This window comes from Canis lupus, unplaced genomic scaffold, assembly GCF_011100685.1.
Source record: "Canis lupus familiaris isolate Mischka breed German Shepherd unplaced genomic scaffold, alternate assembly UU_Cfam_GSD_1.0 chrUn_S969H1135, whole genome shotgun sequence".
Lineage (NCBI taxonomy): Eukaryota > Metazoa > Chordata > Mammalia > Carnivora > Canidae > Canis > Canis lupus.
In genome coordinates, this window is record NW_023331936.1 from 9,183 (window position 1) to 31,275 (window position 22,093).

Consider the following 22,093-nt stretch of genomic DNA (forward strand, 5'->3'; position numbering starts at 1 on the left):
AATGACCCAAAAGGAAGTCAGACACTTAACAGAGTGAGCCACCCAGGCACCCTTAGATTTAGTTTTTATCTTGGAAATGTTTTGTTTATCCTAAGTAATAAGCATTTGGAACTTTGGGATGTAAGGGAAAATTGAGCATATACTTTTAAAGCTCTAGGAACGCCTGGATGGCGCAGTGGTTGAGCATCTGCCTTCCGCTCAGGGTGTGATCCCAAGTCCAGGGATTGAGTCCCACATCAGGCTCCCTGTGAGGAGCCTGCTTCTTCCTCTGTCTATGTCTCTGCCCCTCTCTCTGTGTCTCTCATGAATAAATAAAATCCTTAAAAGTAAATAAATAAAGCTCTGTACCTTTTTTTTTTAAGATTTATTTAATTTATTTGAGAGAAGAATGAGAGGTGGGGAGGAAAGTGGGAGGAGAGAGACGAGAGAAAAGAAAGAAAGAAAAAAGAAACCAGAAAAGAACAGAAAAAACAGCACAAAAAGAAAAGAACAAAAGAGAGAAAGAAGAAAGAAAGAAAGAAAAGAAAGAAAGAAAAAGAAGAAAGAAAGAAAGAAAAGAAAGAACAGAAAAAAGAAGAAAAAGAAGCAAGATTGCCTGCTGAGCAGGAAAGCCGAATGAGGGGCTCGATTCCAGAACCCAGATATCATGAACCTCAGCCAAAAGGCCGACACTTAACTGATTGAGCTACCCAGGTGCCCCAAAAACTCTATACTTTTAAACCCTTCCTCCTTCACAAGTTCCCTGATTCATTGTCCCTTGAAAAAGCACCTACTCCCAATTTTAGGAAGTTTAGAAAGATATGTCCCAATATCTGCTTCATCTTCACAGGAAATAATGCATATCTCAATAATATATTCCTTTAAAAAAAATGTATTCCTTGGTGCAGTCTAAGTCACCCTGTCTACACTGATCAACTCTTTTCTTAGGCCAGCTTAGACCAAGTGCCTCAGAAACCCACTTTGTGAGGTAGGAATCTCATGTATTGGATCATTCTATCCATAAGGCTCTGCTTCTCAAACTTTACCATTAAAGTCTCCCTTTTTTTTTTTTTTTAAGATTTTAATTCTTTATTCATGAGAGACACAGAGAGAGAGAGGCATAGACATAGGCAGAGGGAGAAGCAGGCTCCCCATGGGGAGCCCGGTGCAGGACTTGATCCCGGGACCCCAGGATCACGACCTGAGCCAAAGGCAGACACTCAACCACTGAGCTACCGTGTGCCCTTACCACTAAAGTCGCCTAATGACAGAACACCTTGCACACTTGGGAATCTGCAGGTGAAGAACACAATTTCATTGAAGTCTCATATTTCATCTTAAGCATGCATGTACATTTTTATTGTACTATAAATTAGTTTATCTTAGTAGAAGGGTCTTAAAGTAATGAGTTAAATCACAGGCAGACCTCACTTTACACATTTCCTATATGCATTACTTGAAGTTACTTGAAGTTTAAATTACCTCAGTCTCCCTAACAATATGGTTTAAATTCTAGTTTCCACAGAATTTGAACTTTGAGTACTTACATAAAATAATAGTTACCTGCCCTTCGACTCACAAGTCACCACATAGATAACAGACCTATATCATGATCTGTTACCAATCACATCACTTCTTTGAAAGTGTCAGTGATTGGTCATTAGACAACTGTTATTCACTTTATACACGTACAGCCAAGTGAATAGTTGAGTTGCTTCATTCTTACCTGGTGGTAAATCCACATGATATTTTACAAAAATGGAAAATCAAGAGAGAGAATTGGCAAATAAAGGTGAAAGTGCATTAATGAAACAAAAAGTGATATTGCTGGAAATGAAATTTGAATGAAACTTAAATGGGTCATAAAAGAGACATCTGCTTCTGGAAAGGCAGATATTCAAGACATCTGTGCAGCCAGAGGAACCTGGGGAAGATGAGTTTATCAACATGAATGAAGAAAGTGGTTGCGATGAGAATGAAATTGTCCCTGAGGAAGTGGCAATGTCAGAAGACTTCACATTGAAAGAATTCTGAGAAATACTTCACAACTTAGAAGGCACAATGGATGAAGTAGTGGAAGCTGGTGCAAACTTAGAAGAAAAGAATATGACAGTTCATTATGACATGGAAAAGATGCTTGCTCTGTATTGTAATTATACCATGAGAAGGAGGAAACAATTTAAAGTGCCTTTGGTAAGTGTTTACAAATAAATAAAACACTTTAATTCTCCATGTTTCTGATGTTTCCTGATAGTATATTAAGGGTGCCTGAGTGGCTCAGTTGGCTAAGCATCTGCCTACGGCTCAGGTCATGATCCCAAGGTCCCGGGATGGAGCCTTGCAGAAACTCCCTGCTCAGCGGGGAGTCTGCTCCTCCTTCTTAACCTCCTCCATGCTTGTGCTCTGGCTTGCTCACTTGCTTGCTCTTTTCCTCTCAGATAAATAAATTTAAAAATCTTTTTTAAAAATAGTATACTAAATAAACAGTACTTTTACTTTTTTTTCCTTTCCTTTTACATATGTAACTGTCAGAGTTTTTAATGTTTTGACAAAAATTGTTAGAGCGTCAACAACCATAATTTTTCTCATAGATTATTATGAACACTTCACACATTTTTTAAAACAACTGATAATTTATTGAAATAGTTGGTCTAAGTATCTACAATAATATCTATAATAGTGACTTCAACTGTTCGATACCGATGGAAATAATCTACTTAATAATCTCTGAAGGACTATGCAAGTCCGTTAGTGGTTTATGGATCCTTGTCAGGAGCCAGCTTTGGAAAATCTTAAGAATCTTTGTCCTTTGGACCTTCAGCCCAAGGAAATTTTCTTGTAGTGATCCTGAGTCTTGGTGGGCTTCCAAACTGGTTCTTTTACTTTTAGTGTTGCTTTCCTTTCTGCCTCTGATCAAGTCAGCACACAGATTTTCCAGGGAATTTACATTTAGTGAATCCCCGCCTTGGATCTTACGGGAGTCCTTCTGGTATCTGTAAGCCATGGCTGTAGTGCAGAGCTTCCTGACCAACTTGTTCCCTGGTGAGAGCAAACAGCAGTAAGGCAGGAGCAAGTAGATCCTAGCTGTGCTGTGGCTGCCACCACATCTCTCCCTCAAAGAAGTGTCCAGACAGTTTTAGTCTCATACTACTATGAAAACAGAGGATGGCCTCTACTTAAGTTTGTGCTTCCTAAAACTTGTAAGTAGAATCACTTTTTTGGAAATGCACACCAGTATATCTGGAGGTGTGCATTCCCCAGTGGGAGAAGCTCAAGACTGCATGTAGGGATAGAAGTTTCAGTTCATGCTCTCCCAAGGGTTGCAGGAAGATTCTTTGTCTTTCTTACTAGGACACTCACTGGACCTTGAAATCTGTTTTTTTATATGTAAATACAATAAAATGGGTGCCTGTTTCTGCTCCGATTTGGGACTATCACTTTGTTGAACTAGTATGTAAGATTCAGTTGATAAAATTTGACTCAACTTTTGTCTTTTGTGGGAAATATTTTTAAAACAGAAGCTTGAAAGTTTAAATAGATGATGGTTTCTTATCTTAATTGAAACTAGGATACTAAATATAGTCTTTCAAAAAATCAGTTAGACTTCATGTTAACTTCTTAAAATTTTAGTAGCTACCATTTATGAAAGTACTTTGTTCCAACAAAATTCTAAACCTTTAAATACATGTAAATACATAAGCTCTCCTTTTGATTATACTGAAATTGGCTTATATATTTGCATAAATTAAGCTAAATGGATACTATTTTCTGAGAAAAACATTATCATTTATTTAATGATTATACTTTTCAGCAGGTTTCATAGTAATTTGACTCATAGAAGTCCTGTTAATATCGTATTTTCTTGAGATTTAAGTCAGAAATTGTGAAGCTTGTCAAGGACTCTGAATTTTTTTTTTTAAGATTTTATTCATGAGAGAGGGAGAGAGAGAGGCAGAGACACAGGCAGAGGGAGAATCAGGCTCCATGCAGGGAGCCCAATGTGGGACTGGATTCCGGGTCTCCAGGATCAGGCCCTGGACTGAAGGCGGCGCTAAACTGCTGAGCCACTGGGCTGCCCAAGGACTCTGAATTTAATGTTGTGTTAGTCGTTCAGAGTTCAGTGAACAAAGGTTTGACAGTAGAGAAGACAAAAAAGATAACAAGGCCTCATTTTCTTCTGTGTAAACTACAATTGGATCTAAAGACATTTGTGAAGGAAGAAAATAATGTGGCTCCTACACAGGTGTAATGATCAAATTTTCCAGGTTTGTTAAGTTCAGCTTAATTTCATGGTTGGTTTTTTTTTCAGAAACCATAATTTTTTTAAGTGTCACCAAATGGGATATAATTTCTATTCCTTAGTATGGCATACATTACCACAAGAGAAAAAAAAAAAAGTTGTAGAGTTGAAGATCATCCAACCCATTCTTTATCGTTGGAGGATATAGTCTCTAACCATCTAGGAAATGATCCTGGATATGTGGACTAACCTCTTGATATTTCCTCATCATGTTTGAATTAGAACCTATACTACTTTTTTGTTTTGTTTTGCTGTCTTTATTTAGTTTCACACTCTATTACTTCTTTAAAAACGATTTGCATTATATCGTAATTTGTTATTTACTTTTTGCTTCTTCATATGAATCCATATAGTTTTCTTAACTACACATCATCAGGAGTTTTCATGTACATGATAGGGTAGGTTGATGTGGTCAGTTTCTGTCATTTTTATTAGTATATGCTCCACTGGATAGTACTTCCACTACAAGTAGTATATGGGATAAATTATAAGCCATATTCGAGAAGCAGAATGTGCTTCCAGCACCACTTGTGCCCCCTGGTAAAGCTAGTCCTCATTCTAAGGTGGCATCCCTCCCATCACCCTGCCAACCATTGCTTATTCATAAGGCAGAGTAGATTACCTAATGTGTAGGATTCATATTGTCATTTGTACCTCTTTTTAAATATATTTTTTACTTTTGAGATTCATCTAAAAGATACCTTTTTACCTCCCTTTTCCATTAAATGGGCTTTTAAGAGGCTTTATCTCTAGGCCTAGTACAGTGATGGCTTGTATTCAAGCCAGAGAAGAGCAAAATGCACATATGCGCATGGTATTCATAGGTGGCATGTTTCCCAGGATCTTGCTAAACTCAGCTGCTTTCACATTAAAACATATTTTCTGTTCAGTAGAGTAGTTTCAGATGAAAACAATGCAGCTCTTGACCTAGGTGTATTGTATGTACATGTAGAATACTATAAAATAAAATTTCTGATTTTAGTATTTCTCTTGCATCTGTATGTGTAATCTGTTGTATCCTTTATTTCTCCTAATTTATTACCTCTTTATCCTTGTTTTCTTAATTGTTTATTAACTGTGATACAAATGCATTGAAGACTGATCATTTCTCCATTATAATAGCTGAGGGCATGCAATTTTTTTTTTCTATTCGTGAGAGATAGAGAAAGAGGCAGAGACACAGGCAAAGGGGGAAGCAGGCTCCATGCAGGGACCCCAATGTGGGATTCGATTCTGGGTCTCCAGGATCAGGCTCTGGGCGCTAAACCACTGAGCCACCGGCGCTGCCCAAGGGCATGCAATTTGGAGCCATAACATCTTTGGTTTGAATACTGACTTTTCCAGCTACTTAGTCCGTAACCATGAACAAGTTTTGTAATCTTGCTGTACTATTTTACTTATTTACAAAAGGAAGAAAATTAATGCACCTGTATTTAATGAGATTGTATGTGTTAAGTGCTTAGTGCAAGCCTAGCACCTAGCCAATATAATAACTGACTACTAACTATAACCAGTGTGGTTATTATTTTTTCTCTACATTTACAAGGTTCCTCCTCTGTTCCAGGTGTTGTCCTGGGTATTGAAGATATAAAGATGAAAAAGACACAGTCTTTGTCCTCAAGGATCTCATAGTCTAGTCGTATGAACCAACTTAGAAAAATTAAAATACCAACATGATACAAGAACTATTAACCTTGGCTATGTTTTGGGTGTTGAGGGACAGTTTTTTTCTACTTGAGATCTTTCATTCATTAACAGAGATTACTTTTATAATAAAAACTAATTATATAAAAAAACTAATAACTATAATACACTGTAGTAGATGCTATTATTTCAGATATGCATACAGTGCTATAAGAACGGGAAAACTGATTTGTCAGGGAAGCTCTTGCATCTTAGCCTATCATCTTCATCAGACTTTCCCAAAGTCTACTAAGGTACACATCTTTGCAGAAAGCCTGACCAAAATAATCAGGTGCTAAAGACTGTCCATGAAATGGTAGCTGTGCCACTTTATGTATTGCTGTCTCTGACACAGCTGCTTTAACCTCCCAAGATTTTGCATTTTATAAGACTACCTGTGTTTTTGAGTGACACTGAGTAGGTTGAAGGTAGAATGACTTTTAAACTTCATAATGGAAGACTACTACTCTTTGATATGAAAGGTATAGTTGCCTCTTTCATTTCTGTTCGTTCTATACAAGACCGTAGGACATGACTGAAGTCTAGCCTGAAATGGGGCCTCAGCTTCACAGAATAAAGAGGAAAGACTTTGAAATCCCCCTGGAGTTTTGGTCAGCCTCTCCTTCCTCAGCCCTAAACAACTAGAAGCTCTTTGAGAGTGCAAGAACCAACCTGCATAATCCAGCTTCCTGTGGCATCATAGACCTGTCCACTATGTAATTCAGGGTATGGGATCCCTGGTTTGTTTTCAAGCTGATTGTCTATTTAGACCTAACCTCAGGATTTCTCATAGCTTGTTAACTTGCTTTTTAAGTAAATTTATCAACATTTTAGTTTATAACTTTCTGCTCTTACTCAGCTTATTTAAGAAGAGTTGTCAAAAAAAATCAGTTATGTTCCCTAATGCCAAATGTCCACTTTCCTTATTGTGTTATCAAGCTAAAAGTAGAATTGTCTATAATTTTTTCCTTATCTGTTTTCTTAGCTTTCAAAGTAATTTGTGTTTAAAATGAAAGATGAATAGGCTTATTGCCATAATTTAGTTGTGTTGAATTGTTTGGCTGTAACTTTAGTGATGATGGATACCAGATTTGTGAGCCGTGGGATCTGTTCTGTTTGGATCTGACAGCTGGCTGCATTAAATATCTTGGAGCATTTTCCTTTGCATGAGGGTAGGAGGTCAGGAGGGTGGGAACAGCAGTGGAAGAAAGCAACCCACTTGATTTAATGTGCTGTATTTGTTTACTGGTTCCAATAACATTGTGCAGCTGTTTGAACAGCTGCCTTTTTTATTTCCTTTTGTTTACTGTTTAGGTTTATTAAGCTTGTCTGTGATACCTGTTTACTGTCTGCCCTTTAACTAGCTTTCCTTCTTTATTAAATATATTTTAACATGTGCCAGTTTCTTTCAGCCCAGGCATGCTTTGATGGTTTAACAAAGTCACCTTTCTAAAAGAAAATTTTTTTAATTCTGTAGATCATACTGAAGGTGGTTTGGTTTTGCTTTCTTGTTGTCCCTTAGCTTTATTATTTTTATTTTTATTTATTTATTTAAGATTTTATTTATTTATTCATGAGAGACAGAGAGGCAGACACATAGACAGAGGGAGAAACAGGCTCTCTGCAGGAGCCCGATGTGGAACTTGATCCCAGAACTCCAGGATCGTGCCCTGAGCCAAAGGCAGATGCTCAACCCCTGAGCCACCCAGGCATCTCAGCTTTATTGTTTTTAGTCAAATGTTTTATAATTTGGTGAATAAATTACCTTAGAAATTAGTCATAATTTTTTGTTAAGGCGCCATTTATGTTAATATACTAAATCTGCCAAAGGGTAGCTTAGTCTACATGCTCCAAAACAATAATAAATAAATCAATAAAAATAAAAGTACATGAATTTTGTTTTATCTACTTTCTGTGAACAGATTGGATACCTAGAAGGCATGTACATAAAACCACACGCAGCCAAAAGATTAATCTTGAATTTGTCAATTTTCGTATTTAGTCAATTTAGGCAGATTTAAATGCAAATTTATTCAGTATTATGGTAATTTTGTTCTCTTTATACAGGTGAGGGACTTGTCCATTGCTTATATGCTGGTGACATTAACTTACCTCTATATTGGAGTCCTGGTTTTTGCTTCATTTCCTTCACCACCATTAACCAAAGATTGCATAGAGCAGGTAAGGCACTAGGTACTCTCTTTTTATGATTGTTTACACCTTCATATCTGCAAAGCAGCTGGGGTGAAATAGTAGCAAGTTATAATACCAGATAGACCTGGGTTTGAATACCATCTCTACTGTTTACTCTGCATGTGAACATTTAGGCACCTTCACCATCCTTTCTAAACTTCAGTTTCTTACTCCATTAAACAGTGTAATACATACACCACAGATTTTTAAAGAGACTCTGAAGAAAGCATACTCTACTTGCTGGCCCCTTGTGGTACTCAGAATAGATCATTTCTATTATGTGCATAGTATTTCTCTTTGTTTGGAAAACTGTTACTAGTGCTATTCATGAATTTATAAAACCTCCACTGAGGATACATCAGCCTCCTTATTTTCCAAAGCGCAGATCCTGAAATGTCCTGGATTATCTGATGTCTTCACTCATCAGTCCTAAATGATAGGTCCCATTCATTTTTGTACAGTACGGCAGGCAGTAAAAGATGATGTGGCTGTTAAAAACCAAAGGAGAGATGGAAAGAATAGAAGAAAAAATTTTATAAAAAAGGTTACACAAGTAGTAGGTTCTTTGATTTGACCCATCATAACCTTGGGAATAGTACAATTTCTACTGTAATGTGACTGACAAAATTTCCCACAAAAATAGTATTTTACAGATGAGTTTCTCTCTAGTCAGAAGAAATTTCTCTAATAGTGTAGTAGAATATACTGTATGATTTATCAGGGATGAATTATAAGAGTTATTTCAGCATATTAATATTAGTAATGTTCTCATCCTTGTAAGAGAAATAAGTTTGAATTATTACTGTTATGATAGCTTGAAATGTTCTTCTCTTGATTTCTATGATTCCAGAAGTTCTTTGGCAGGCAGATGTTTACTGAAAATTCCCCTCATGCAAACAATCCCATATAAAACCCACTCCCTTGGGAATAGGAATATCTATGGTATTCACATTTGAAAGGAAATGAAAAAACTCTGAGTAATTAACTTTTCTTTTAGATGCCAAACTAAAATGGAGAAAATCATCAAAGAAAATAGAAATAAATCCTTTTCTTCTTAGTTATAAGCTATAAATAATAATGATTCTAGGTGATACTCTCACATTATTCTATAATCTGTAATTTGAAAGTATTATGATGCTTCAAGGGAGGTAAAGCAAGGGAACTAGTGAGGATCAAATAGCATTAAATTAAATTAGCCATCTAAATGTATTAAATTTATGCTTGTACCTTACAGAGCATTGTTTTTGAGACTGTGAAGGGCAAAGTTTCCTTTGTCATTGTTTCAACGTCAAATCAATTGCAGGCCAATACTTTTGTAAAAAAGTTTCTAAACACTTATTTCAATTTCTGTACTTAGCTTATTGAAAATAATAGTTAGTAAACAGTTTGTACATGAGTATCGGTCCACAAACCACAATTTGAGTGGCATCTGTGTTCCAAATGAGCAAAAGACATTCTATTTTATAAATTTGTGTACACTGAATTGATATTTAACATTACTTCATTATCTTTCTTCGATTAGAATTTTTTAGACAACTTCCCCAGCAGTGACATCCTGTCATTCATTGCAAGGATATTCCTGCTGTTCCAGATGATGACTGTATACCCACTCCTAGGCTATTTGGCTCGTGTTCAGCTACTGGGCCATGTCTTCGGTGACATTTATCCTAGGTAAGGGCTCTTCTCTTGACCAGCAAGATGTGCCAAGCAACAAATGACTGTGCAAACAGGTCAGTTTAAAATGTGACTGATCCTTTTGCTGTAAAAATTTGCCTGATGAAAAAAAAAAAAATTTGCCTGATGAAAACGGTTACTAAGGATAGATCACAGGCGTCCTTTTCCCTGAAGAGCTGTAAAATTAGAAGCCACTTCCTCATCTAGAATGATTTAAAGTTAATTCCTGCTGGTATAGTCATGTTAGCTCTCATACCAGTTATATTTATCATATGATCTGTTTGCCATAAATCCACACATTGCCAAGAAGTTAATAGAATATAGTTACTTGTATTAGCAATGTATGGCTAATGAGAAGCAACACTTTTAATTATTGGTTATCAATATATTCTTGTATATTTATTAACATTCATGCATTTTTACTTAAATCGTGGTTGTTTAGAATTGAAGGTAAGAAATGTAGCAAGTTTAAATTTCTATTTGCTTCTATAGCTACTGCTGTATATTTTAATCTTACTGATGATGGGGCAGTTTTGAGTCCTTTTTAAAATCTATTCAAAGTTATTTACCCTAATCTAAGAGAAATTTCCATATATTGCTTCAGGGTTTCCATGTAACTTCATTTTGGATTCCTGGTTAACTCCTACTCTAACATTAAATTTTAATATAAATTCACCCTACTAAAAAGTACCCAGTCCTAACCTATTTTACTTGAAATAAACGGTCTCAAATGAAGAGAACTTTTGAATAAAAATCAGTTCTTCTTTAAAGTGAACCAATGCAATCTGTTCCCTCATTAAGTAAATAATTACTATAAATATGTTGATTTAAAAACCAAAAAGTTGTAAAAGCAAAAGTCAAGAGGTACCTCCTCTCTAACATGGACAGTAGCAACACCTACAGTTATAACATTGTTCATCTGGAAGGCTGGAGTTTAGTGCATATAAAATTCCTGTTGTATTTATGCCCTATGTTGTATTGACATTCACCAAAATAAAATAAATACAGTGAAGTCGTAGATGAAAAAATTCTGGGTAAATGAATTATTCCTGTTTTCTGCCATTATTTTGCATAATGGTGGCTCTTAGAGTGCTTTTTCCTCTTGGAAATAATCTGGAAGTTCCCTTTTATGTTCACATTACATTTCTTTCTTTACCACCAACAAACTATATAATAACATACTATCATTTGTCCTACAGTTACAAGTGCTCTACTGGACTGCATATTTCGGAGCATACATTTTTGGGCTCAGCACTTCCTTTATACTCTTAAAGTTTATTGAGAACCCCCATAAACTTTAGTTTATGTGGGTTATATCTATTAATATTTAACATGAAAAATTAAAACAGAATTTTTAAAATATTAATTAACTTATTTAAAAAACAATAATAAAACCATTACTTGTTTAAAAATAACAAATTTTTTTCAATTGGAGTTCAATTTGCCAATATATAGCATATCACCCAGTGCTCATCCCATCAAGTGCCCCCCTCAGTGCCTGTCACCCAGTCACCACAACCCCCTGCCCACTTGTTCGTTTCCCAGAATTAGGAGTCTCTCATGTTCTGTCATCCTCACTGATATTTTCACTCCTTTCCTCTTTATTACCTTTCACTGTTTTTTATATTCCCCAAATGAATGAGACCATATAATGTTTGTCCTTCTCCGATTGACTTATTTCACTCAGCATAATATCCTCCAGTTCCATCCACGTCGAAGCAAATGGTGGGTATTTGTCTTTTCTAATGGCTGAGTAATATTCTATTGTATACATATACCACAGCTTCTTTATCCATTCATCTTTCGATGGACACCGAGGCTCCTTCCACAGTTTGGCTATTGTGGACATTGCTGATATAAACATTGGGGTGCAGGTGTTCTGGCGTTTCACTGCATCTGTATCTTTGGGGTAAATCCCCAGCAGTGCAATTGCTGAGTCGTAGGACAGCTCTATTTTTAACTATAAAAATAACAGACTTAATGAAAAATAATTGTTTTTGTTTTTGTTTTTTTTTAGATTTTATTTATTTATTCATAGAGACACAGCTAGAGAGAGAGGCAGAGACACAGGCAGAGGGAGAAGCAAGGCTCCATGCAGGGAGCCCGATGTGGGACTCCATCCCCGGGTCTCCAGGATCACGCCCTGGGCTGCAGGCGGCGCTAAACCGCTGCGCCACTGGGGCTGCCCGAAAAATAATTGTTTCAAAAAAACTTTTGTTTTACATTTTCAAAACTTTTTAAGTTTTTTTAAATTAATTAATTTAAAATTTTATACATTCATGAGAGACAGAGAGAGAGGCAGAGACACAGGCAGAGGGAGAAGCAGGCTCCCTGTGGGGAGCCCAATGTGGGACTGGATCCCCGGACCCGGGATCATGATCTGAGTGGAAGGCAGATGCTCAACCACTAAGCCACCCAGACATCTCTTAGGTTGTATTTATTTAAGTAATTTCCACACCCCATTTGGAGCTTGAACTCATGACCCTGAGATTAAGGGTTGAAGCTCTTCCAATGAGCCAGCTGGGCACCCCAACATTTTCAAACTCTTTTTAATACCTGTTTTGCTAGTAGATTATTGGATTCCCCTATCTTCTGCATTCAGTCTGTTGTAATATGTTATTTAATTTAAAAGGGAGTTTTTTAAATTAAAAAACTTCAATTAATAAAGTTTTTATTTAATGGCCTTTTCAAGTTGTTATGGATATTTGATACTCTGCTGAACCTTAACAAGTGGTAGTTTCTTGTAAGTTAGTTGAATCAGCAACTCACTGATATTAAAACCTACTGGTCTGTCTTATACTTTAGATCCTTTACCTATCGTTTTTATATCATGTTTAATCATTTGAAAAATATTTCCTGAGTTCTGCAGGTCTTCCAAATGTTGACACACTTCATTATATAATATCAAAACCCACATTCAGGGATCCCTGGGTGGCGCAGCGGTTTGGCGCCTGCCTTTGGCCCAGGGCGTGATCCTGGAGACCCGGGATCGAAACCCACGTCGGGCTCCCGGTGCATGGAGCCTGCTTCTCCCTCTGCCTGTGTCTCTGCCTCTCTCTCTCTCACTGTGTGCCTATCATAAATAAATTTAAAAAAATAAATAAATAAATAAAAAACCCACATTCATATTGCCAACCAGTTTCTTCTTTTCTTTTTCTTTTTTTTTTTTTTTTAAGATTTTATTTATTTACTCATGGGAGACACAGAAAGAGAGGCAGAGACACAGGCAGAGGGAGGAGAAGCAGGCTCCATGCAAGTAGCTGATGTGGGACTCAATCCCGGGAATCCAGGATGAGGCCCTCAGCTGAAGGCAGATGCTCAACCTCTGAGCCACCCAGCTGTTCCAACCAACCAGTTTCATTATAGATAGAAGCTGTTAAATACTGGAAAACTGTCAAGCTCAGAGTGGCAAATGTGTCATCCAAAACTCTAGTTTTTACTTGAAAACTCAAATTTTATCATTGGCCACACATACCTTCCTTGAAGTGACAAAAACTCATAATCACTCATTTAAAAAAAAAAAAAAAATGTCAGGATACCTGTGTGGCTTAGCAGTTGGGTTGCTGCCTTTGGCTCAGGTGCTGATCCCAGAATCCAGGATCGAGTCCCGCATTGGGCTCCTGCAAAGAGCCCACTTCTCCCTCTGCCTATGTCTCTGCCTCTCTCTCTCTCTCTCTCTCTCATGAATAAATAATTTTTTTTTAAGTCTTGTCAAGTACCCAAGTCTGAAGAACCACAGTTTGTCTGTCTTTCAAGTAAAAATAGCATTCCTTGGGGCAGCCCGGTGGCGCAGCAGTTTAGCGCCACCTGCAGCCTGGGATGTGATCCTAGGGACCCGGGATCGAGTCCCACATCAGGCTGCCTGCATGGAGCCTGCTTTTCCCTCTGTATCTCCTTCTCTCTCTCTCTCTCTCTCTCTCTCTCTCAATAAATAAATAAATAAATAAATAAATAAATAAATAAATAAATAAATAAATAAATAAATCTTTTAAAAAATAGCATTCCTTGGGAAAAAAGGGCTAGGTTGCTCCCTGCTCACTTGCACAAGTACTTTTCCTTAAGATAACCATTATACTTCACTGGGTAGCAGATATGCTGTATTATATACTTCCTAATTGATCACACAGAATAGTAAAAAAGATGTATATTCAAAGCATGAGATTTAGTAAAACTAATAATTTTTACTTTTCTCTGAAGGTCTATGTTTTTGAGAGTGTTTGGCAGTAAGGCATACGGTAAAAAATACATAGAGGTGCAACTGCCTCTAGCTATGCTAAGGGGCCAGCAGTTTTACCCACAATTGCTTTTGCAAAGCAAGTAATGTCTTTTATGATTTGAAATTAATCTTTACCTCAGTGACTTCCTGAAAGGGTATTGGGACCTTCCCTGGGGTTTGTGGTTATACTATGAGAACCACTTCTTTGGAAAATACACAAAGTCGTTTCCTTTTATGTCATAGAAATAACAGAGGCCCAGCCATTGTCTCAAAGCTCTGGAGCAATTTTAAAGTTGAGTTTCTAGATAAATAGCAAGATCTGGAAGCCTGAATATCTTTGTAATTCATCAGAATATATGACTAACTACTTATTTGTGTAAATAATTTTCCTCATTTTTGTTCTCTCTGTAATCTTTACCTGGGATTAATTGCCCTCTGATAACTTGGGCTCACAAGATAGCTTTGATGTGTAAATTTGGCTTTTAAGAATCATCTTTTTTGGGAAATGGAGTTATTTCTTGAGCATCAAATTTTATCTACATTATTTTTCTATTTATGGTAAACACTGAATATCTTTAAGTGGGTGAATCTGGAAAATGAAAACCTGCCCATTTTGCCTTTCCCTTAATATAATTTAGTTTCCTAATTATAAAAGTAAAATACAAAAAATATTGTAAAATATAGATTGTGAAATACAGAAAACAGGAAAAATTATTCCAAATGCCAAATCAGCACAATCACGACTGCCTTTTCAGTATATTTCCTTCTGATATTTTTTCAAATGTTTTCAGATTTTCTTGTGTAGTAAAAATCTAGCTACCCTTTTTCCAACTTGCCTAGATAGATTTTTACTATTTAGGTAACAAAGATAAGTTATTTTGAACAATATTTAGTTAGTTAGTTAGTTAGTTAGTTAGTTAGTTAGTTAGTTATAGATTTTATTTATTTAATCATGAGAGACACCGAGAGAGTGAGGCAGAAACAGAGGGAGAAGCAAGCTCCATGCAGGGTGCCTGATGTGGGACTCCAGGAACATGTCCTGAGCCAGAGGCAAACGTTCAACCACTGAGCCACCCAGGTGTCCCTTGAACAATTTTTAATATATTCCATCAAGTAAATTGTTACCTTGCTGTATATCTAGGATACTTAATGTTTTTGCCACAAATATCTTTGCTAATAGCTTTTTTCATATTTTTGTTTACTGTCCTACAAATCTTTTTTTTTTTTTAAGATTTTATTTATTTATTCATGAGAGACACAGAGAGAAAGACAGAGACTCAAGCAGAGGGAGAAGCAGGCTCCATGCAGGGAGCCTGATGTGGGACTCGATCCCCGATCTCCAGGATCACACCCTGGGCTGAAGGGGGCACTAAACTGCTGAGCCATCCCGGCTGCCCATTCCTACAAATCTTAACCTATTCATATATTTGCACAAAAGGACCAGGGTCATTATACCATCACCAGCATTGATTACTATTGATGGCTTCTCTTTTCTCCGCTTTTTGATTTTATTATCAAGTTTAAAACATTCTCATTTTGAAGATACTCGTAATGAATTTTATTCTTGTATTAATGGTTATCATTTGCCTTTTTTTTATTTTTTCCTCCAAATTCTCTCCTCAACTTCTAGCATTTTCCACGTGCTGATTCTTAATCTAATTATTGTGGGAGCTGGAGTGATCATGGCCTGTTTCTACCCAAACATCGGAGGAATCATAAGGTACAACCTATAAGGGAACTGTGTCCCTTCATGTATGGGTCTTTATTTTTATGCTTTTCTTGTTGATATTGTCCTCATCATTGTTGTTAATTTAATTGTACAAAGTTTTTGTGAGTACCTAAAACTGGAAACATTTAAATATAGTTCCCTGTTAAGGTATTCATTTTCTTCCATTGCACTGCTTCTTCCTGATTTTAGAAGCCTCATTATCCCTTAGACATCTTTCCCTTTCTCTTTTTCTTTTTTTCATAATTTCCTTTGTACCTTTTTCTCTTTATCCAAAATTTTAAAAAAAATTAATATATAGTGTACTTCTTGGAGTACCTGGAGATCGCTTATATTTCTTAAGGCTGTGTTGTAACTTTTTTTTTGTTTGAGAATAGTTGAAATATTTTTAATAATAGAGACAACCACTATGCTATTTTTACTTTTATTTAAATTTATTTTAGCAGAACTTATATCTGGGCCAAAAATTTTTGTTTCTTCAGTTCTTCTGGGATGTCTTTTTCTTCTGTGCAATTTTCTCTTCTGATTTAGGAACAGTCTGCTCTTTTTTCAGTAGGGATCATCTCAGTGTGGCTGTGTTCTAACTTTTTTTTTTTTTTTTTAACTTTTTTAATCCATTTCTACTCAAGGCATTTTGCTGTGAGTTGCAGTCATAAAGTATGAGTTTAGGTAGGAATTTAGATCCCAGATGGCTCTTTACTTAATAGATTTTTCTTTAGTTATTAGACTTTCTCTAAAAATACTGTGATAGGTTGAGTAGATGAGGAATAAAGTTGTGATCTCAGATTCTCATGGAAGACCTAGAGGTTACAATGATCTGATTTCTCTTCCTCGACCTGTAGAACGCAGGGCTGAGTTACTTTTTTGAAACAAAAGGAGAGAGTATTTGCCTTGTGCTTATTGAATATAATGGACTTACAAGTTTCTGTTAAGCTGAGGATAGGGTAAGGGAGAAAAAAGTTCAGGTTCCTCTGTCAGTGTAGTGTTGAGGTATCTTTGATAATTATGCTGAACACCACAGAGGTACTCATCTGTTCTTATTCTTAACCAGATGCTAGCAGTCCTTCAGAAACTCAGAATGCATAATTAGTTTATAAAAGATCAAAGATAGGAAGCCTATCTCCAGATGTTTCTGAGGAAATAGCCACAAACATGGAGACAAAGAAGAACTATGGAAATTGGAGAGATGAATAAAAAACTCTGTCAAGCAGATGCTATAAAGATGAACAGGAAATAATATTTTACATTAACTTAGGAAGTAAAATGTTTTCAACTCAAATGCTTTATGTCAGCAACAGTTGAATAAAAAATAACTTTGTTGCAATATCAGACTGAAGAGGGTTTAAATTATACTATATAAACCTTAACTGTAAATCAGAAAAAGCAAAATGCAAGGTGAATATTAACCCAAAAAGTTTTTATTTTGCAGGTATTCGGGAGCAGCGTGCGGCCTGGCCTTTGTATTCATATATCCATCTCTCATCTATATAATATCCCTCCACCAAGAAGACCGTCTGACATGGCCAAAATTAATCTTTCACATTTTCATCATCATTTTGGGCCTGGCTAACCTGATTGTTCAGTTTTTTATGTGAAATACTCAAGGTCTTCTCAAGATCTTTCATGGCATTTTGAACTTTGAGAACAGCTCCACATAAATTCACTTGTAAATGCTATTGTTGCTGTAATTCTAAATGTCTTCCTAAAATCATTTTAAAAGGGGGGTGGGGAATAGTAGTCCATGAATAAGTAATTTGGATTAGAGTGGAGAAAGGAGCAAGAAGAATGATCTTTGTCTCTTTTCAAATTTACCACCCCTTCATTCTCACTGTCTTTTCTGAGTAGAAGTGTATGCCCTTCGAAAAAAATGCTGGGTTTTGCTTTTTATGGATATAAGGTGGGTAGGTTTATTTTGACTACAGTAAGGATTCTCAGGGTATCACAGCAACTATTGCCAGATGCTATTTCTGTCTTATGTTTCAATGTATTCACTTTCATTTTATTGCTTGCTAGACCATTTCTGCAGTTTATCCAAACATGTACTGTTTGGGACAGTAAACCAAATACCTCATTTGTAAAAAGAATTCTCCATGGCATCAGTGTTAATAGAATGAACTCTTAACTGCATCCTTTATCTCTATTTAAAAGAGAAAGAAAGAATGTCAGTAGAGGGGCTCTTTGGTCATGAAACTTACACAAAATAAACAAACTAGGAGAGTTTGTTGCCTCTGACTTCTTTTTTCTAATCTAGTACTAGTAATTTAGGTCAAAATGCTAGAACCCCCAGCCAGATTTTGCATAGGAACCAATATGATTGTCTCCATACACCCAAAAGGGCTCTTTTGCTATTTGAATCCCTTAGCATTGCACAGGATGTCATGACAGTACCAGTGGGGAAGCATATAGGAAGCAAGTAACTGTCTCAGGTACATGAATCCTTACAAGGGAAAAGGGAAATGGAGAAGGGTCCAGAAGAGTGAGGCCTCCTGCCCAGTATATTGTAGGGGGTTGAAGTGTTGATTTACCACAAGAAAGGACTAATCCTTTTTGAGGTAAGACTTGCAAGAAGGGGACCCCCACCACCACCACCACCACCACTGCCTTACTTGTTAACTGACAGGGTAGAGATTAAATCCCCATAAGAAAAATCTCTTGGATCTGAGAAAAGGATTAGGGAATCTGGATTCTTGAAATTAACTCTCCTCTTTTTCATTCAAACTAAAATCTAAACCCAAATTCAAAGCCATGTCTTCCATGTAATATAGACTTCATGTTCAGCTTGAAAAGTTAGTTCTCTGATTTTAGGCTAACGTTAAAAAGTATATTTTGTGGGACACCTGAGTGGCTCAGCGGTTAAATGTCTGCCTTGGGCTCAGGATGTGATCCTGGAGTCCGCGGATCAAGTCCTACATTGGGCTTCCTGCATGGAGCCTGCTTCTCCCTCTATGTCTCTGCCTCTCTCTCTGTGCCTTTCATGAATAAATAAATAAAATCTTTTTTTTTTAAGTATATTTTGTTAATACACATTCCACATTCTAGGATATATTTATGTTACTTTCTATTTCTGAGAAAGATAGGCAAAATGGTTTTTGAAAAACCGGTGAGGGGTACCTGGGTGGCTCAATCAGTTAAGCATCTGCCTTCGGCTCAGGTCATGATCCCAGGTTCCTGGGATGGAGCCCCACGTTCTCCCGCTGAGCTGGGAGCCTGCTTCTCCTTCTCCCCCTCCTCTGTCTCTCTCTCTCTCTCTCTCTCTCTCTCTCAAATAAAATCTTTTTGAAAAAAGAAAAGAAAGGTGAAATGGTCTTTTCTAAAGCCTGGTAAAGAGCCCAAAATTTCAGACCACCCATAATTTCTTTGAGAAAAAACTTCTGTCTATTCCATAGACAGATGTATGGAAAATCATGGTATTTCTTAAAGTTCTTTTTGTAAAAGTTTCATGAAAATTCTCAAGCATACTCAAAAGTAGAGAAAATAATAGGATAACCCTCCCAAATCCCCATTCCTTATATTTAGTAATTATAAATCTTAAGCTGTATTTGCTTCATCTGTTCTTTTTTTCCTTTTCCACTGTAATATTTTAAAGCCAACCTCAGACATTATGTTATTTCATCTTCACAAACATTAATATGCAGTAAATGGAGCCAGGCTCAAAAGTTATTGTTTTTGTTTTTAAGATTTTATTATTCATGAGAGACACACAGAGAGAGAAAGACAGAGACACAAGCAGAGGGAGAAGCAGGCTCCCTGTGAGGAGCCTGATGTAGGATTCGATTCCAGCACCCCAGGATCATGCCCTGAGCCAGAGGTAGATGCTCAACCACTGAGCCACCCAGGTGTCCCTGATTAGAAGATTCTGCAATAAGTGTATCCCTATGATAACCTCTTAGAGTATACATGGAGGAAATGTCTCTATGCTTGGGAGCTCCTGCATCTTTGTGACTTCAGTCTTATTCAGTTAGAGACATAGGAATCAAAAGTTACCTAACTCCTTAAGACTAACGTTTAGTCCCTATTTATCCCTAGTCCCCTCTCTCTGAAAACTTCAGAAACAGAATTTTCATTTCCTCTTTTCAGAAATATACTTGAAAGTTTTAACACATGGAAAAATAACTTGGTATATCTTTGTCCATGTAATCAAAATGAATATGACAATGCATTATTTACTGAATTAAGAAGGAATGTGGATATTTGTTTTTTTCTTTAAAAGACTTATTAAGGGGATCCCTGGGTGGCTTAGTGGTTTGGCGCCTGCCTTCAGCTCAGGGCGTGATCCTGGAGTTCCGGTATCGGGTGCCACATCAGGCTTCCTGCATGGAGCCTGCTTTTCCCTCTGCCTGTGTCTCTGCCTCTCTGTGTGTGTGTCTCTCATAAAAATATAAATAAAATCTTTAAAAAAATAAAAGACTTAAATAATTTAGAACTTCCAAAATGCTACATTAGGCTTATACTGAATGATTTTGCTTTAAGTTTCTTTTCATGAAACTGATGCCTTTGGCTCATTTAGCTTGGGCAGATGCTGTCTATGGGAGTGTGTATGTCCTGGCTCATACATTGGAATGATGAGATATGAATTCATTTGGATCACATTATAATTTTAAACTTTCTCTAGTTTTGCCTTTTCGAATTTTCTAATTAAATTTGTTTTACTTATTTTATTTTACCATTCTGATGTATGTAGCTAACCTTAGTGTCTTTGAATTTTGCTGATTTAACACACAACTGAGGACATTATAAAATTTAAAATGGCTTATTTAGAGAAGTTTTCCGTAGAAAGTTTCGATGAAAATAGATTATGCTCATCCTGGGCCAAAAAGATCAAGAAATGCCCTCAGACATTTGATTACCTGCAGATAATCATCCAAAATCAGTTTTCCCCATCACACCCAAAAAATTATTACAGTAAAGAATGAATTTACCCACAAATAGGGACTGTATTAAAAGGAAAAACTCACTTTACTCACATTTTGCAATCTCTTTGACATTCGTTTCCATAAATAAATAACTACTACATTCAGTGCTTTTTTTTTTTTTTTTTTTTTTTTTTTAAAATTTTTTTTTTTAATTTTTATTTATTTATGATAGTCACAGAGAGAGAAAGAGAGGGCAGAGACACAGGCAGAGAGAGAAGCAGGCTCCATGCACCGGGAGCCTGATGTGGGAATCGATCCCGGGTCTCCAGGATCGCGCCCTGGGCCAAAGGCAGGCGCCAAACCGCTGCGCCACCCAGGGATCCCGGCATTCAGTGCTTTAGAGGAGTCTGAGATATGTGAGATTTCATTCATATTCTAAAAGAACTTTAGTAAAGAACTAGGTATGTAGTTAACTATAATACAAGGGACCATTGGAAAAAATAAAACCCCTTCCAGTTGGGATCTTCAGAGAGAACTGGTATAAAAAAAAGAAAAAGGCAGCAAGGACCCATTTTCAGACTCCTAATAACTCCAAAATTTTGGATATTTGATACATTCACCATCATATGAGATCATGTAAAGTATAATGGCTTTTATTTTGGCAATTATAAATTACTATTCTAAGTATTATATCATTATAAATAATATATTTTTCTAGAAATTTTGTGAGAAGTATTTAACTGCTTCAGTATACTATTTATTGTTCTCTTTGCATTTTTAAAAGTACATTATTCACTTCTCCGAATCTTGGGACAGCAAAGCACAGTTGCTTAATAGGGGAAATAAGTAGTAACATTGGGCAATACAAATGGATTCCATAAAATTTTCTCTCCAAAGACTTGACTTACTTAAATATCAGGAGTCAAAATGTCAAATGTTTGAGTTCATTGATAAAAGCAAAAGTATTGGTGCTGCGTGTTTAAACTGACCTTATTGCTTTTTAGAATTTGGTGGTGGCAGTTTGTTTTCTTATCCCAATTTGAATGTCCCAAACAAAACCTAAATCTAGTTGACACTTAAACAATAGAATGTTACATTGGTTTGTGATCCAAAGTGAAATGCGCACAAGGCGGCCTGGCTGGCGTTTCACAGCTGACTGCCCACTTCACTTCAGATTATGTAAACACGTATTGCAAAACAGCTCTGACGGGAACCTCATAACCTAAACAGCATTCTCTGAAATGTAATTTGTTGTCTTTTTATATAAAAGAAGAAATTAAGTCAAAATTATTTTGAAGAAAAACAACTCCGGGATTTATTTAATTGAATTTTACCAGGAAATGCTATTATTGCCAGTAGCACTGACCTCAGGCCAGAGAGAAGCTGAAGTTACATATTTCCACAGGGTCAAGCTTCTCTAATGATTTAATGCATGTCACATCAAGTCACTGAGTGCCGCTTCTGTCACC

The 22,093-nt window shown here is 36.5% G+C and overlaps 1 protein-coding gene across 1 annotated transcript; it reads left to right on the top strand.

Moving 5' to 3' along the window:
• Positions 1-1,232: 1,232 nt before the first annotated feature.
• Positions 1,233-17,447, top strand: LOC119879515 (sodium-coupled neutral amino acid transporter 9-like). The gene is made up of 5 exons (XM_038589751.1): positions 1,233-2,172; positions 8,030-8,143; positions 9,678-9,826; positions 15,676-15,765; positions 17,201-17,447. The coding sequence occupies exons 1-5, from the start codon at positions 2,041-2,043 to the stop codon at positions 17,364-17,366; spliced, it is 651 nt and encodes a 216-aa protein (XP_038445679.1). The 5' UTR covers positions 1,233-2,040; the 3' UTR covers positions 17,367-17,447.
• Positions 17,448-22,093: the final 4,646 nt, after the last annotated feature.

What these genes read in the sequence shown, in the direction of transcription:
- LOC119879515 (XM_038589751.1), top strand. Translation starts at nt 2,041, where the DNA reads ATGGATGAAGTAGTGGAAGCTGGTGCAAACTTAGAAGAAAAGAATATG. An exon ending in AACAATTTAAAGTGCCTTTG is followed by an intron (nt 2,173 to 8,029) that starts GTAAGTGTTTAC and finishes CTCTTTATACAG; the next exon opens with GTGAGGGACTTGTCCATTGC. An exon ending in AACATCGGAGGAATCATAAG is followed by an intron (nt 15,766 to 17,200) that starts GTACAACCTATA and finishes TTTATTTTGCAG; the next exon opens with GTATTCGGGAGCAGCGTGCG.